At 37.8% G+C, this 13,490-nt stretch overlaps 2 protein-coding genes across 2 annotated transcripts in view; one reads left to right on the top strand and one right to left on the bottom strand.

The window, feature by feature from the left end:
- Positions 1–13,490, bottom strand: part of LOC139141127 (probable serine carboxypeptidase CPVL) — a 601,148-nt gene that overhangs the window by 135,103 nt on the left and 452,555 nt on the right. The window lies entirely within an intron of this gene.
- The window catches only part of LOC139141103 (centromere/kinetochore protein zw10 homolog), a 40,128-nt gene that overhangs the window by 14,632 nt on the left and 12,006 nt on the right, over positions 1–13,490 (top strand). The window contains exons 9-15 of the mRNA XM_070710681.1: positions 4,711–4,879; positions 5,332–5,411; positions 6,902–6,965; positions 7,325–7,398; positions 9,306–9,434; positions 10,288–10,424; positions 12,895–12,976. Of these exons, the coding sequence (XP_070566782.1) occupies positions 4,711–4,879; positions 5,332–5,411; positions 6,902–6,965; positions 7,325–7,398; positions 9,306–9,434; positions 10,288–10,424; positions 12,895–12,976 (735 nt within the window). The remainder of the gene's footprint in view (positions 1–4,710; positions 4,880–5,331; positions 5,412–6,901; positions 6,966–7,324; positions 7,399–9,305; positions 9,435–10,287; positions 10,425–12,894; positions 12,977–13,490) is intronic.

Below are 13,490 nucleotides of genomic sequence, written 5' to 3'. Positions count from 1 at the left end.
CAACTCAATTAGAGTCTAATAATGTGTGCAACACATTTTCTGAGGTTAAACCCCTCTCATCCCCAATTAATGAGGTCAAGGTCAATTCTTCTCAAGATAGCATTATGGGTATTTTCGAGCCATTTATTCATAATGGTTTTATATCACTTTCTAGTGATTTTCTTCCGCTACCCCTGTCAAAATTTTAAGAGATACCGGGGCTTCCCAGTCTCTTTTGTTGGCAGATACCCTGCCGTTTTCTGAAAAGTCATTTTCAGGTTCTAAAGTTCTTATTAAGGGGGTAGATTGTAATGACTACATTCCTGTTCCTCTCCATAATGTCTATTTGTCTTCGGACTTTGTTTCTGGACCTGTGGCTTTAGGTATTAGGCCTTTTTTGCCTTTTGAAGGGATTCACCTTCTTCTGGAAACGACCTTGCTGGGGACAAGGTCATTACTAATCCACTTGTGACTGATAATCCTAGTTTAGATCAGGATCCAGAGCCAATTGAACAAGAGATACCCGATTTATTTCCTTCATGTGCCATTACTCGAGCCATGTCAAAGAAAACTTCCGAGAATCAAAATACTCTCAAAAATAATGTCACAGATGTTGACTTAAAAGACACCTTTCTCAGTCAGGTGTTTGACACGGATCATTCCGTTATCCCTCGTGGATTTGAAACTTCCAGTAAAACTTCTGCTGACCAAAGTCAGACATTTTCTAGATCAAATCTCATTGCAGAACAACACAAAGACCCAGATATTTTGTCTTTGTTTGACAGGGTAGATGATGAAGGTAAAACTTCAGATAGCTCTGTTTCCTATTATACAAAATCTGGTATTCTCATGCGTAAATGGAGACCTCCAGATGTTTTGGTTGATGACGATTGGGCTATAAAACATCAAATAGTGGTTCCAAAGCCCTACCGTGCTGAAATATTGCGCCTGGCCCATGAAACCCCCTGGGCTGGTCACTTAGGAGTCAGGAAAACTTATCATAAAATTCTCAGTCACTTTTATTGGCCTAATCTCAGGCAGGATGTAGCACATTTCTGTAAAACTTGTCACACATGTCAAATGGTAGGAAAGCCAAATCAGACCATTCCAAAGGCCCCTTTACAGCCAATTCCTGCATTTCAAGAACCATTTAGTAGGATACTAATAGACTGTGTTGGGCCCCTACCAAAAACAAGATCAGGAAATGAGTACATGCTGACAATTATGTGTACATCAACTCGGTTCCCAGAAGCCATACCACTGAGAAATATAAAGACAAAGACTATAGTGAGAGCTTTAGTCAAATTTTTCACTTATTCGGCCTCCCTAAATGTGTCCAGTCCGATCAAGGCTCCAACTTTATGTCTGGAATTTTTCAACAAGTAATGGATCAGCTAGGCATTAAACAGTATAGGTCATCCGCCTATCATCCAGAAAGTCAGGGTGCTCTTGAGCGATTTCATCAAACTTTGAAAAAATGATTAGGACCTACTGTTTTGACACAGAGAAGCAGTGGGATGAAGGAATTCATTTTCTGCTCTTTGCTGTTAGAGAGTCAATTCAAGAGTCTCTTGGTTTTAGCCCATTTGAGCTTGTATTTGGACATACAGTCCGTGGCCCACTTAAGCTCGTTAAAGAGAAATTCCTGTCTGACGACGATGATTGTCTGAATATTTTGCAATATGTGTCAGATTTTCGTACAAAACTCTCTAAAGCATGTGAATTAGCCAGAGAAAATCTTGAGTCATCTCAGCAGTCAATGAAAACCAGATATGATAAAGCACCTCAAAACGGAAGTTTGAACCAGGTCAAAAAGTTCTTGTTCTACTTCCAATTCCTGGCAAACCACTCCATGCTCGTTACTTTGGGCCATATCTAATCGATAAGAAATTGAGTGATTTAAATTACATCATAATAACACCTGACAGGCGAAAACAAAAACAGCTATGTCACATAAATATGCTTAAGCCATATTTGGATAGGGATAATCCTACTATAACTCAGCCTGTCAGTGCAGTCAGTTCAAACCATTATGAAGATAGTGATACTGAAACTGACTTGAGTGAAAATACTCTAAACTCAAAGCTGGGCTCGGTCAAGCTTCAGAACTCAGAAATCCTGGAGAAGCTGGAGTCTACAAAGTTGGCACACCTCCAGCCAGAACAACAACAACAGGTGAAAGAACTGCTCCACGAATATAAACACTATTTCAAGATGTTCCAACGAGGACAAACGTCATCTATCACGACGTTGATGTTGGGGACAGTAAGCCTGTAAAACAACATCCATACAGACTGAATCCAACAAAAGCGAAATATCTCCAGGAAGAAGTCAAATACCTGCTGGACAATGACTTTATTGAACCCAGTAAAAGTAACTGGAGTTCGCCGTGCATACTTGTTCCCAAATCAGACCACAGTTATCGTATGTGCACGGACTTTAGGAAGGTCAACACTTTAACAAAGACAGACACTTTCCCAATCCCGAGGATTGATGACTGCATCGACCGAGTGGGAAAAGCCAAGTATGTGACAAAATTTGACCTACTGAAGGGATTTTGGCAAGTCCCTCTGACGGATCGTGCTCGTGAAATATCCGCCTTTGTTACACCAGACGGATTGTTCCAGTACAAGGTGATGCCATTCGGAATGAAGAACTCTCCGGCAACGTTCCAACGGATGATCAACGACGTCATATCCGGGCTAGATGGGTGTGCAGCCTACGTTGACGACGTCGTCCTGTATAGTGACACCTGGGAGGAACACATCAAGCTCATGCGGAAGTTCTTTGAGAGACTGAGTAAAGCAATGTTGACTGTCAACCTTGCCAAATCTGAGTTTGGTTGGGCGAGGGTGACTTACCTCGGACATACTGTAGGACAGGGTGAGGTAAAACCTGTTGATGCCAAAATCAGTGCCATTTCAAGTTTTCGCCACCAAACTGCAAACGACAACTGATGCGCTTTCTCGGTATGGCTGGTTACTACAGAAAATTCTGTCCAAATTTCTCCACAATTACTGAGCCTTTGACTAACTTACTTAAAAAGAAAGTAAAGTTTGTTTGGTCAGAGCAATGCCAACAGGCATTTGATACACTTAAAGCCATACTGCAAAGTGCTCCAGTGTTGTCTGCACCAGATTTCACTTTGCCATTCAAATTAGCTGTGGATGCTAGTGATACGGCTGCTGGTGCTGTTTTATTGCAAGAGGATAGTCATGGGGTAGATCATCCTGTTTGCTATTTTTCACGCAAATTTAACAAATCCCAGAGAAAACACTACTCTACAATTGAAAAAGAGTGTTTATCTTTGATATTAGCTTTACAGCATTTTGAAGTTTATGTTACTTCTTCAAATCAGCCAATAGTGGTTTATATTGATCACAACCCTCTTGTTTTTCTGCAGAAATTTAAAGGCAAAAATCAGAGATTGCTAAGATGGAGTTTAATGTTACAGGAGTTTAATCTTGACATTAGACATATCAAAGGCAGAGACAATTTAATTGCAGACTGTCTCTCTCGTATTTAGAAATTATTGTTGTTCACTTTCAAGAAATTTTATTGTTGTTCACTTTCAAGAATTTTACTTTAGAGTAAAACAAAATTTGAGTACTTAAATCCTTTTCAAGATTACATTTGTAAAAGAAAGATTTTTCTTTGAAAAATTTTCTTTTTTTGAAGAGGGGTGTGTTATGTAGGTCATTTCCCCCACACTCATCATGACCTGAGTTCAATCAGTCTAGAACATCCCAAGGTCACTGCCCTTGATGACCTCACAACCTTGAATTCAATTAGTCATGTTTGGAATGTTCTGGAAAGTTGATTAGTTGTGTAAGGGAGATAATTTTAGAACAGTAATTAGCATGTCAATAAAAGTTCTAGATTGTTCTTATATGCCTTTATAAAAGGGACGTGCACAGCTTCCAGTCAGACTTTTGGGGATCGTGTCTCTTGTGTGTTACTAAACTCCAGCAGTAGTCATTCTCAAGACTTTTCAAGACCTTCACTGCCAACGCTGGATTTATACTGTGGACTTTGTGCAGCTTCAAGCCTGCAAGGACTGTTCATTCATCCAACTGACTGTTACAACTCTGAGACTGGAGCTTTGCCGTCCCAGCTGAGATAAGTAGTCTGTACACTTTTAAAGCTTGTACTCTATCCCTGACTTAGCAATTAGTTTTATTTTCGTAATAAATTTTGTTTAAACGTTAACTGCTGAGTTCACCCTTTTGTTCGTTTTCTCTGCACGTAACAATTGTATGTTTTGTTTCAAACTTAATTTCCATAGTAACAGAAATAATTTACACTACCGTGATATGATAGTGAAAATGATGAAAGAAAGAAACAAAGAAAGATTTAAATTCCTTGACAATGTAGATGTAATTTGACAAAAATAACAGATGACTTGAATGACCATAAATGTTAGATGTGTGAAAATCAAGTAAAGTGGCTAGTATGGGATTGCTATTGCAAGTTTTCACTGTATACCATAGTGCGTTAGTACCATCTGTTCTTCTCTCCTTGAGTTGCTGTTCTGCGAAAAAATTTACTCCCGCCCTGATCTCAGGAAACAAAAAATCAGAAATAGGTTCAACTCTCCCATTGGGCAGGTATCGATAACTTTAAAATTTCATCTGGCTAACAAAAGTATCCCAGCCCTCTACAGGCCGGCAGGCGGTTACTTCCTATTATGTGTTTCACATGTCATTTTTTATCGTTGTTTCTTGTCAACAGTTTATCACCATTAGTCTCCGTAGAAAACCAACTAAAACCAAACACATAATACCACAGCTGTTGTATCAGCATATACTGTCAGTTTTGGAAAAACTTCAACAACAATGCCTTGGCATCACCGTTGAAGACAAAGTCACTGGTGAAAATATCTCCCTGATGAAGATGTTCGGTAAGTCAGTGAAAATATATATTTCAAATTATGAAGTAGACTTGTTCATACTGCAATATGCCTGGACTAAGTACTAGGCAGGTTTTATATTTTTCATGAAAATCAATTTATAGCACATTTTTGGCATTTTACCAGATACTATACTCTAGCCAATGCAAGGGAAATGTGGCAGTATCATAACTGTAACTGTGACATTGAATCTAATGCACTGTGTATGTTTTCTGAACAACATGAAATTGAAATGTTCTATGGTTATAGAATATGGCTGAAGAAAAAGACCTTTAATGTTGTGAAATCACCATTACATCACTTTCCATCAGACAATGTACAATTTAAACATTTTTCAGCAATTTCCAGAATGTGAAATACTTGTCTGTGAAAGAACTCTTCTAAGATTAAATCATAAATTTTATATCAATATCCTGTATGCTGTATTTATTTTATTTTGGCAGGTGATTTGATATGGAAGGATTTGTCCCAGTATATCATAAATCATTGTCTAGTTCATTCAATACCAACTTCAAGTGGACAGGTATTTACACAACTTATAAATATATCCCTCTTCATTTGTTGCTCTCATTCGTTACTTGCTCTCTCAGGGCCTGAAAATTACGCTGGTCCGAGGTCCCAGACCAGTGATTTTTTATCCCGGACCAGTGTAAAATTACCCCTAAAAAGTCTGCGGACCAGTACAAATGGGAGCCAATATATTTCGCAAGGGAATTTCCAGTGTTTTTCCCAGATTGTGGTCTAGTGTCTTTTGACGCAAAATTAGAACCTATGTCCCCAAAAATACGGGAGTTACTGGGATGCACTAAAATCAGGCCTAAAAATAGTAGAATTTCACTGAAACCAAGAGTCCATTGTGAGACTACGTGTTCTAGCTACAAAATTACACACAATCATAGCTCCTACAGGTTATTGCTTCTTTTAAGTCAATCAAACATTTAAAAGTTAGTCTATTTCTTTCATCACAACGTTAACTCTAAAGGAAAATCAGTTACTCTGTTACAGTCTGCGATTCATGATTTGAGCAAGACGATGTGCGTCCACTAGCCACTGCACTGCAAAAATCAAATGATGGGCCACGTACTCATTTTACATGTAACATGGTAAAAACCAGACCGTAGCCTCACCTAAAAATATCAGCAACACCAAAACTGTGTGACAGTATTATATCTCTGTCTATCAAAGTAGTATTTTACAGTAAGTTTCTCTGCAAGGAGTCTCATTATAACTTTCTGATCGTCCGTATAGTAGCAAGCAAGCTTCAGAATTTAGAAGGTCACCATGCGGAATTCCTTATATACCGTAGTCAAGACCACCTAGCTAGATTGTAGCTGACCATAACAAGAACCGCCTAGCTTGTCAAAACAGCGTTATGGCAATTTGCTGTTGCTATCAAAGGAAAAGAAGTTTCTCTCAGATATTTGGTGTTTTCAACCTATTCGTTTCAATTTAAATGGAAAAAAATCAACCGCTGGGCAATTATAAAACTGAAGTGAACTTTATAGCAATAGTAAAAACAAACCATGTTAAGTGTGTGTAAAAGAACTCGAGAAATCTACCAAGTAAATGTATATGCAGTGTGTCTGTTTTACAAAGATTGACAGCTTTTGCTGTGTGTAAAACCCAAGCAAATCTGATAGAAATGCATACATAACATGAGTATGAGAAATGAATCATTCTCGTATTGTTATGCAAATTTTCGAGGACCAGTGGATTTTACCTTGGGACCAGTGGGGAAAAAGGGAAATTTTCAGGCCCTGTCTCTGCGCTGGCCTGCAGCAATACCCACTACTTTTATTATTTACTCTCCTACTTTTAAAACAAAGGACAACACTGTTGTATAGCATTCCAATTTCACCAAACTGATGTCTCCATATCTCAATCAATTGCTCTGTCAGTTTTCAAAACCCAAAGCATGACCGATGACCAACATCGTTATATTCGTCACTTGTAATCTCTTCTGAATTATTTTCCACATTTACTGACTGAATTCATTATTTTTATTTTCAACAGTTAGAAAGTTACCTTGAAGTTATCCAAGCTACAGAAGACTTTGAAAAGACACTTGTCAAATGGGGTGAGTTCTGTCTAATTTATTTCAAGATACCATAGAAATACATCTATTTGGTAAAAGGTTATCAAATTTGCTCATTAATTTCTGATCTGTTGAAACCAGTTCTTGTCCAAATTTTCAAAGTATTCCTGAAAGATACTGGGCTTCTTATGATGTGAGATTTATTATTTATAGAGTCCTCCATTTTGTGAAAATATAGCAACATACCTCCTGGAGTAATGTTATGTAGAAATAGTGCTACCGGGTAGATGTGGTGAGGTAGTCTGTCAGTCTCACCCAGTCAGGTTGAGTTTAATTTTTATGGGTCATCAAGTATTTTACAACCTTGTTCCTCTTGATTTCACACTTTCTCCAATTTGCAGGTTTGCTGAGCAAGGGCACTTCTCCGTTGCTAACCTATGCAAGAGATGTCAACGTTCACTTTGCAAATAAAAAGGTATGATGTATAGCCAGATCTGTGTTGGTGCATCACCATGGCCACGCCATATTTGGATGCAGTGCTACTTTCAAGGATTTTGATCCTTTACCCATCAATATGGCAAGGATACTGAGAATTTACAAAATCTGTATACATTATGAGACTCAGATTTTAACATACCGTGCAGTAGGCAGTGACAGCAGGGCTCGAAATACTTTTTTTCAACCACCTGTCCACTGGACAAGTCAAAATAAAAAGTACCTGTCCCAGTGAGAAAGTACCTGTCCAAATGGCATAATTTATTCTAAGAAACTATACTAGTTTCAATTCAATTCAACAAACTCATGTCCAAAATGGCATAATTTATTCTAAGAAACTATACTAGTTTCAATTCAATTCAACAAACTCATGCCTGTATCATATGCAAACTGGCGTAACAGCGGTGTCGAGATAGCCCTGAGAATCTCCCAATCTAAGAGATTTGAGACGTGACCTTAGATAAATCAATATGGCTGCCTCCTGTAAACAGTGATTAGATATTATCGAATTTTCTTTTACTTTTTTTCTGACAGTTAAATATCCAAATAATGATTTTCAAAATTGTAAAAGGTATATACTGTAACAGCGTTTCGTTTATGCAAAATCCTGCGTATTTTATGCAAAATAGTCTGAAATACGCAAAAAAATTCATGACTGCATAAACTAACGCATTGAGAAATGCCGCCCCTTGACACGGACATACTTGACTCGCACTACATTGCCTCAACGTGGTTCAATGCAGGACAAAAATAGAACATATGCACCTGCTTGCAAGTGACATTTATCATGATGCAACATTTTAGAATTTAGCAGACAGCAACTCTTTATGAAACCTTGTATTTCATCATCACAAAGCATCGTGTCAATCAGTTCTGTATAGACAATGACACTACAGATGCAAAAAATCGAGAATCCATCGAGTCTACGTTGTTGGTAACACAATACAGTTAATCATGGTCATTAGGTCGCATGTTATTTGGAAAGTGTTTACGGGTGACGATTTACACTCTGTAGGGTTGCATCTTGACAGGTCCCGCTGGACTTTGATCAGTATCTGCTTTTTTGTTGGCCCTTTGAAAACACTAATTTCATTGTCAGACAGTATTTTCTTTGAAACTTTGAACATGAAGTCATTAGGCTGCTCAACGATCATATACGAGACATGCATCACGGCATTGCAAGCGTTCAGCTACTATACCTTGAAGCCCCCCACGTTATTGTTTTTTGCTAATAGAGCATGCGCATTAAAGGAAACCCCCAAGTTCGACAGAAAAGACTGCCCAACTCACTTCAGATACCGATTCCCACCGACACCGTACGAGTTGTTGATACATTTTACGCAAATAAGAACCAAGTTGCGTAAAATCGTACGCAAGTTTTGAAATTGTAATGGAAACGCTGTTATATAAATTTAAACTTATGAATATTTGCTGTAGTCAATAGGTTGAAATACTGGTTGCAGGCTGAAAAAACCTACCTGTCCACTTGGACAAGTACTTTTCAAACTACCTGTCCCAGGCCAAATTTCACTTGTCCGGGACAGGCAGACAGGTAATATTTCGAGCCCTGGACAGTAAAAATTATACTGTGTATATTTATGAGTTTTCAGAGCTGCTGGAAACACCATCTATTCATTATGCTGACAGATACTATCAAGAAGTGTTTGCCACTTTTCCAGAGGATGTGATATTCTCATATTATTTACCATGTACCTGTATTTGGAGGCAGCAATTTTATATCACCTATACCAAATTCATTATGGTTCTAGTCAATACAATACTGTACTGTGTGATTACATGTATGTAGACTGGAGATACAAATGTCAGAGACAGCATCTTTAACTTTGCTCACCAGTCAGATTTTTGTAATTTTTTGTATGTTTCTAGAGTCAAGATTTGATGGTGAAAGCTAGATCGTTGATGATCTCAGAGCTTCATAACACTGTTGATGTAGGTGATGATGCCCCAGCTGCTAAACTAGCCAAGCTTGCCAGTACTGATGAAAGGGATGAAAAGGTAAGATTGCAACGATAGGTAGTAGAAACGGACTTCAAACTTAAAGCAATGATGCCCAAAATGTAGATAATTGTCATGAAAGTAGACGTTGCAAGCAGAAGTTGATGGAATTAACAGTGATAAATTAAAGTGTGAGTAGGTAGAGAGAAGATGATATGTCAACTGCTTTGCTGAAGGATGCATTACCACGGCCATGCCAAGACTTGAACTCACCGTCCACCTCATTGTCAGATTGTTCTGTTTACTGCAGGTGAAAATTTAGACTATGAATAGGCCCTTTGTTTCTCAGATTTGCTTTGAAGTTATTTTGATTTCTTTCTAATACTCAAATTTACTTTACAAGTAATACTGTTTTCATTCTGATGACAAACATGACCTGTAAAAATTTATTTTGCCTGTTTTTTTTTTAAACAGATTTTAATTATTTCAAAATTTGGAGACAATTTCATAGACCACTCTGGGTGTGTCCATGCAAAAACTTAACTTAAGGCTTTGTTTTGTGAGCAGTTTACCCTATTTAACCTTTTACCTGTCAGACAGTATCCATTCCCCATCTGCCAAGTCAGTAAAAAGTGGTATTGAGCCAAAACCATATGTATTTTCACCCACTTGGTTTGGTATGTTATAGCAGCTTCAGTCTGTAAAAATCATGTTTACAGTATCTCTGTCTTTAGGACCTTCAAATCTTCAAGTCTCAGTTAAGATGCACCATATGGGACATATTTTGCTTTACTAGTTTTAACCAACTTGACCTAATGGTGTAATATATGAACTTGGCAGGAAAAGGGTTAAAATTATCAATTTATGTCTCAATGGCATGACCTTATTCAGTGTAATCGATTGCTATCTACAGACTGCCATAGCTGATAAAGATGTACTAAGTGAAGGAACTCTCAGATTTCCAAAATGTAAAATCAGTGAATCCATTCACAAACTCATGAAGCTATCCTATGAAACTCTACAAGAGGCTGTTACCAGCACAACTCAATGGTAAGTAGACATTGACAATGATATCGTCCTGAACATTGTCTGTTTGTTATTCAGTCAAAACTCACATTCTGAGAGCTGCAAGAACTCGTGTTGATTGAGAAGAGCATGCATATGTGTCTATAACATTACACATACATCTTTTGACTGTGAAGTAAGAAAAACTGTCAAGTCTTTGATCTGTATTTACATTTTATCTTGAATTTTTCCAGATCATGCATTAAACTGACAAGAATTTTTGACATTACACATTGTCTCCTAAGCTGTCATTTTAGAAACCAATTTTACAGGGAGGGCCATTAGTTGTCACTTTTGATGATTTTATCACTATCATTGTTTTTAATGTCAACCACAGTTTATTGCTTTACTGCCCAATTACTACTATTCAGATCATCAACTCAGCCTGTACACATACAGACTGCATTGTTATTGTTGACAAGTGAATTCTGGTCTGGTCTAGACTTCAATGTAAACATAACAACTTGCATTTCACAATAACAACTTGCATAGACGATGTTGACAAGCTAAAAAGTAGATGTTTCAGTGTGATTCAGGGAGTAAAACAAGAAACTATAGTTATAAATCATCAAAAATTACATCCACTTGCTCTCTAGATGAGATTTGAGCCAGTAAAATCCCCCTTGACATTTTTCTGACCTTACTGTCCACAAATTTACCAAAAAATAATGTAGAACACATTTATTTTTGATTTATGATGGTTAAAATAATGAAAATTTCATTGTGAACACATTTATTTTTGATTTATGATGGTTAAAATAATGACAATTTCATTGTGAAAACTTAAAGGCCAGGGCTGGGTATAAATAGCTAGCTGCCCCTGTTGGAGTTAGTTCATGCAAAGCGTGGCTTGGGTGGCGTCACGCTCGATCGCTCCGTAAAAAACATGCCAAAATGGTCACAGGCGAAGAAACTTAGGCGTCCATGCACCTATACCTAACTATGAATGTCTAGTGATTGAATGTATCGATAAAATTTTATTAGTTGAGCATAAATAAGGCTGATTTTGATCAATGAAGGTATTTCTCTTTGTCTTCAACTAGCGTGGCAAGCGGCCATAACAAAGGTCTGCAAGCTGTCAATCAAAAAAGGACGCGATACAGGTGTGAAGCAGTAAACGTTTGCGATGTCAACATGTTCGATACGGCACAGCATTGTAATTATATGGGGCGACTGCAGTGCAGACCCGCAAGCACAGGCGCTCTGTAGCTTGGTAGTCTGCTAAATAGATCGATTTTCGGCTCGATCTGCCCACGACTGCAACCTAACCACTCCTTTAGGTGCAGTGCGGGCATGTCGACTACGAGATCGATAGATCGAGCCGAAAATCGATCTATTTAGCAGACTACCCAGCTCGAGCGCCTGTGCCCGCTAGTATGTCACTCAAGCCATAGCGCGTTCTTGCCTAGCCGCAGTACCAAGACACGCCGCTATTTCCAATCGTTTCTTCCACAGAACTGTCATGTAAAGTTCAGATTCAAGTTCTTTTAGATTTTGCTGTCGTGAAAAGTATTATTTAATCGTCTTGTTGTTTTAAAAGATTTTTGAGGACCTAAACGACATCGTGTGTTGCGCCATTGCCATGGAATGCGAAGTCAAGGAAAAGCGGTGACTTTTTTCAAGTTGAATAAAATTTCCTTTCTATTTGCATTAGTCAATTAATCGAAATACTTTTGTTCACAATTGATTAAACTATAGACAGTGGACTGTCTCGATTCTCCCGTCTATGATTCGATATTCACTGACTCATTCTTTCTCATCTTTGTCGATCGATGAAAGAAATTTCATCTTCAATACTCTGTCCTAATTCTACAGATGTAATATCCAAACCTATATTGTCATTTATTTCTGACCAACGTACAAAAACTTGGTCCGTTCGCCAAAGCACGTATCTGACGAGATGTATTGTGAAACAGTGAATAAATATATTGGATGAACAGCCGTACTCTATGCATTAGGGGATATTCATGTTGCAGTCTCTCCGAAAAAAAACGGGGATGTTTAGGCGATAACAAAGGCGATGACTCAATATATAGTTGAATAAAAAACTTTTCGGACATCATATTTTTATCTAAGCGTACACTTGTCGGTTTGATGTGCGACCGTACGCAGATCGCCCATAGTCAAAACAATTCTGCGACAATGATGGTGTCTCTTCGTGAACGTCCTTGAACCCGTACCCGCGACCATTGTCTTTTATGTGTTCCGTGGTTGATGATTGGTAGAATTCATGTATCAAAATTTGAAGACACATGTGATTGAATCCTGTGATTGTTAGGCAATTGACCGTTTGTAGGAACGGTATTAACTTGATCCGGGTATCAAGTCCCTGGCCTTTAAGCATAAATTTTCCAAGTTACTGGAATGAAAAATATTGAATTGGTATAAAAGTAAGCAATAAGACACCTGTTGTGGGAATTCACCATTATTTTGTTGTTGATATGTTTTCTTACAGTGCAGTACAACTGTTCTATACAGTCAGAAACATGTTTGAGTTATTCTGTGAAGTCGTACCGACCTATCACAAGCAAAACCTGGTAAGATTTATACTCGCTTTCTTTTGAAAACCTAACTCCCACAGAAATGGTAATTATATATAGTAAACTGCAGACCTTGCTTTGATTGTCTTGATTACCTTGTATTTTGTATGAATACATTTACTGAGTTGAGCAGATCAAATGATAAGACAAATAAATCTCTAGATTGTGTAGATAGTGAATCTGTGCATGGATCTCCATAAGTTGATGTGTCTACTCTCTTATGTTGCTATTTCAAGATAGCTTTCCCAGGTATAATTTGGAAACCATGTTGTGCTCTGCAAAAACTGCAAAATTTTACATTGGGGAAAAGATGCAGTTGTAGCAGTTCATGAAAATACAAATGTACTCTTTCAATCATAAAAAAGATGGATACAAGGTGGAACTTTTGAATATTTGTAGATGGATTTGGAAGTCCTTCAGTGTTTCAAAAATCCTCAGGTGTACTTACAGTACATATATATGCCAATGGAAATTCATTGCAGATAAGTTGGGAACCTGCATTATTTGGTGT

This window comes from Ptychodera flava, chromosome 9 (genome assembly GCF_041260155.1).
Source record: "Ptychodera flava strain L36383 chromosome 9, AS_Pfla_20210202, whole genome shotgun sequence".
NCBI lineage: Eukaryota > Metazoa > Hemichordata > Enteropneusta > Ptychoderidae > Ptychodera > Ptychodera flava.
Note: the sequence above shows the minus strand (reverse complement) of the source record. Positions and strands in the feature narration are given on the sequence as shown.